Below are 2,997 nucleotides of genomic sequence, written 5' to 3' on the forward strand. Positions count from 1 at the left end.
CCCTGAGATTCACTCCAACATCACATCCCTTCACAGCTCTGCAGCGTCTCTGCTGATTATTGGAGAATAAAAATGAAAATCAAGATTTTAACTTTTATCTACTGTCACATTTTCAGACCTAATCAGAAACTAGAACCAAACAGCATCACTGCTCGACAGAGTACAACGTTTTTTCCACACAGTTAAAGTTCATTGTTTCTGTGTTTTACAGTTGTCTACATCATTTTCCATGAGCTTTATTTGTTGAAATCATTCTTAAAATAGCTCATTAACACAGCAGAGAAATCCTCTAAAGAGTTAGTAATGCTCAGCAGGTCAGTCTATATATGGTCTGCGGTTTGTCCTTAGGGTTTAACTTTATATTCCCTCACGGTGCTGTATTCCTGGTAATGACATATTTGAACTAAAACTGTGGGTAATTAGTGTTTATAGAACAGAATGTGTTGATTATTTACGTCAGTTCCATTTAATAGGAATGAATCAAAACTGTGGTCACCCCATGTCATGGACGGTCCCAGAGCTCACCCTTATAAAATCAACTTGGAGGCAGAACAACAGGTTTGTAAATATGTCTAAGAATCTATATATTCATATATATATTTATATATTCCAGTACCTAGTTGTGCTTGACTCCTCCATCTCGCTCCACCTCGTCTCAGGAGTGTAAACCTATCGGTGTGGCTCACAACCGCCGAGCCCAGCCGTTCGTGGCAGCTGCCAACCTTGACGACACGCGTCAGGTGGTCAGTACAGCCTACAACACTCCTATAGGACTTTACTCCTCGGACAACATTCAGGACGCCATGGAAGGTCAGATCAGAGGCTTTGTCCACCCCAAGCCTGAGAGGTGACTGACCCTTCAGTCTGTCTGAACATCAGTGGCATCTAAAGCCAAAACAGAAAAAAAAACAAATTTCTTCAGGATTATCATCCTGTTCTTTATACATAAAGACAGCATATATGTATATATATATATAACTATTAGTATACTGTGTCGTGTGTGCTCAGTCCCAGGACTCTGACCAAAATCGAGGAATCTGACGTGTACCGGATGTTGCAGAAGGACCAGGAGGAGGAGCCAAACCAGCCTCGACAGTCGGGTTCCTTCAAGGCCCTGCAGGAGTTTATTGACAGTGATGGTGAGTTTTTCTCTTCTTTTTTTTTACCCAACACCATAAATTACATACATAAAAGTTCTTCATTTGTTGTGTGGTTATTTTGCAATTGCTATTTCCTGATTTCCTCTCTGATTTGTATTTAACAGAATGCATATTGAAATTTCAATTCTTTCATTTTCACCAACAACTGTCCTCCACTTTTTACATATAATAATAATACAAATTTAAATTTAAATCGCGTCTGATTCATTCTCACCTGGTAAATGGGATTTATTCTGATTGTATTGTCTTTGAATTGTACCGTGTACCGTTTATTCACTTGCTAGGGAGAATGTTGTTGTTTATTGTCTTTTAATTTTACCTTTTACTTGCTGTTTTCGTGCTGCCCTCAGCTCACTGTAGGTTCTCATTCACTTGCTAGGGAGAATGTTGTTGTAATTTTCAACTAAACCCCTAGATGTCACTACAGCTACAGTGATGCTAATGCTAACGAGCGACAACATTAATTTAGATATTTTAAATGCGTTTGTTTTTATTCGTTCGTCGTATGAAGATAAATTAAAGTCATATTTATTAAGATTAATGTGTTTTGTATATGATTACTAAAAAAAAGAGACTTTTTAGCTGATGTTTCGTCATTTTTGAGGAAACAATGATACCGGACCGATAGCAGACAGATAACAATCACATTATAAATCGGACATATGTTGAATTTATTGCTGTACGTCACGTATTTTTTTTAAACTCCTAATCTGTGTCACGTTTAAAGTGGAAAAATCCATCATCCACTTAATGCCTCTTACCCCGGAGAGTGGCCACGAGTGTCTCTGCCCCCGGTCTCTGAAGTGTTTTATTTCCACTGCTCTCCACTAATCACATGCACAGTAATTTCACCCGGTGTTGTCGCTCACTCTCCGACAGGGACGCGTCCAATTGTGACAAGATCCGTGAAAGCCCCCACCACCAAACAGACCCCACCCACAGGAAACCTGCAGAAGCTGCCCGTCTGTGACAAGTGCGGGAATGGGATTGTGTGAGTAAAAAAAAAAAATATAAAAATTAATATAAAAATATAAAAAAAATATTTTGAGGCTTCGTAAATTAACACAAACAATTTTATCCGATTTCAATTTTTTTTTTAATTTGTCATTTTTTTATTTGAATTTAGCTCAATGTGTTTAGATAAAAAAAATGGATACACGCGATATTAGTATTTTTAAATATTTTCTTCTAAAACAAAAATTAGTCTTGCAATGTCTTCTGTCTTCTGCCTGGGTCTTTCAACATGTCCCCCCTTCCTGATCTGATTTTCAGAGGGACAGTGGTCAAGGCTCGTGACAAATATCGTCACCCCGGTTGCTTCGTGTGCTCCGACTGTGACGTCAACCTCAAGCAGAAGGGCTACTTCTTTGTGGAGGGGCAGCTCTACTGTGAGACCCACGCACGCGTCAGGATGAGACCACCTGAGGGACACGACCTCGTCACAACCTATCGGGCCGCATAAATTCACCTTTGACTCACACGGACACTAGCACTTAGCACAGAGACGCACGTCAGTAACACTTTACCTACATCTAACAGATCAGTTGTCTGTGTCGTCCGTCTGTTCAGCGCAGGAATATTCCACAGCTGATAAATAAACAGTCTGGACAGAAAATGGATGACTTTTTTTTTTATATATACAGTCTCCCAGAATCTGACATATTTTCAATAAAGGTCCTCTGTTGATTATATCAAATCGAACACATGTTGTTTCATTGTATGTCTGTGTACAGCACATGTGTCAAACTCAAGGCCCGGGGCCCACATGTGGCCCGCCAAGTCATATTGTATGGCCCGCGGGAGCTCAAAAATAATAAAGTCCATGCAGCAGAGTGTC

At 39.8% G+C, this 2,997-nt stretch overlaps 1 protein-coding gene across 1 annotated transcript in view; it reads left to right on the forward strand.

The window, feature by feature from the left end:
• LOC103383310 (PDZ and LIM domain protein 3) overlaps positions 1–2,861 on the forward strand; it is a 7,417-nt gene extending 4,556 nt beyond the window's left edge. The window contains exons 3-7 of the mRNA XM_008316377.3: positions 474–558; positions 660–847; positions 1,009–1,139; positions 2,040–2,151; positions 2,433–2,861. Of these exons, the coding sequence (XP_008314599.1) occupies positions 474–558; positions 660–847; positions 1,009–1,139; positions 2,040–2,151; positions 2,433–2,622 (706 nt within the window). The 3' untranslated portion in view covers positions 2,623–2,861. The remainder of the gene's footprint in view (positions 1–473; positions 559–659; positions 848–1,008; positions 1,140–2,039; positions 2,152–2,432) is intronic.
• Positions 2,862–2,997: the final 136 nt, after the last annotated feature.

The sequence above is a fragment of the Cynoglossus semilaevis genome, chromosome 9 (assembly GCF_000523025.1).
Source record: "Cynoglossus semilaevis isolate Cse_v1.0 chromosome 9, Cse_v1.0, whole genome shotgun sequence".
In the NCBI taxonomy this organism is placed as follows: Eukaryota; Metazoa; Chordata; class Actinopteri; order Pleuronectiformes; family Cynoglossidae; genus Cynoglossus; species Cynoglossus semilaevis.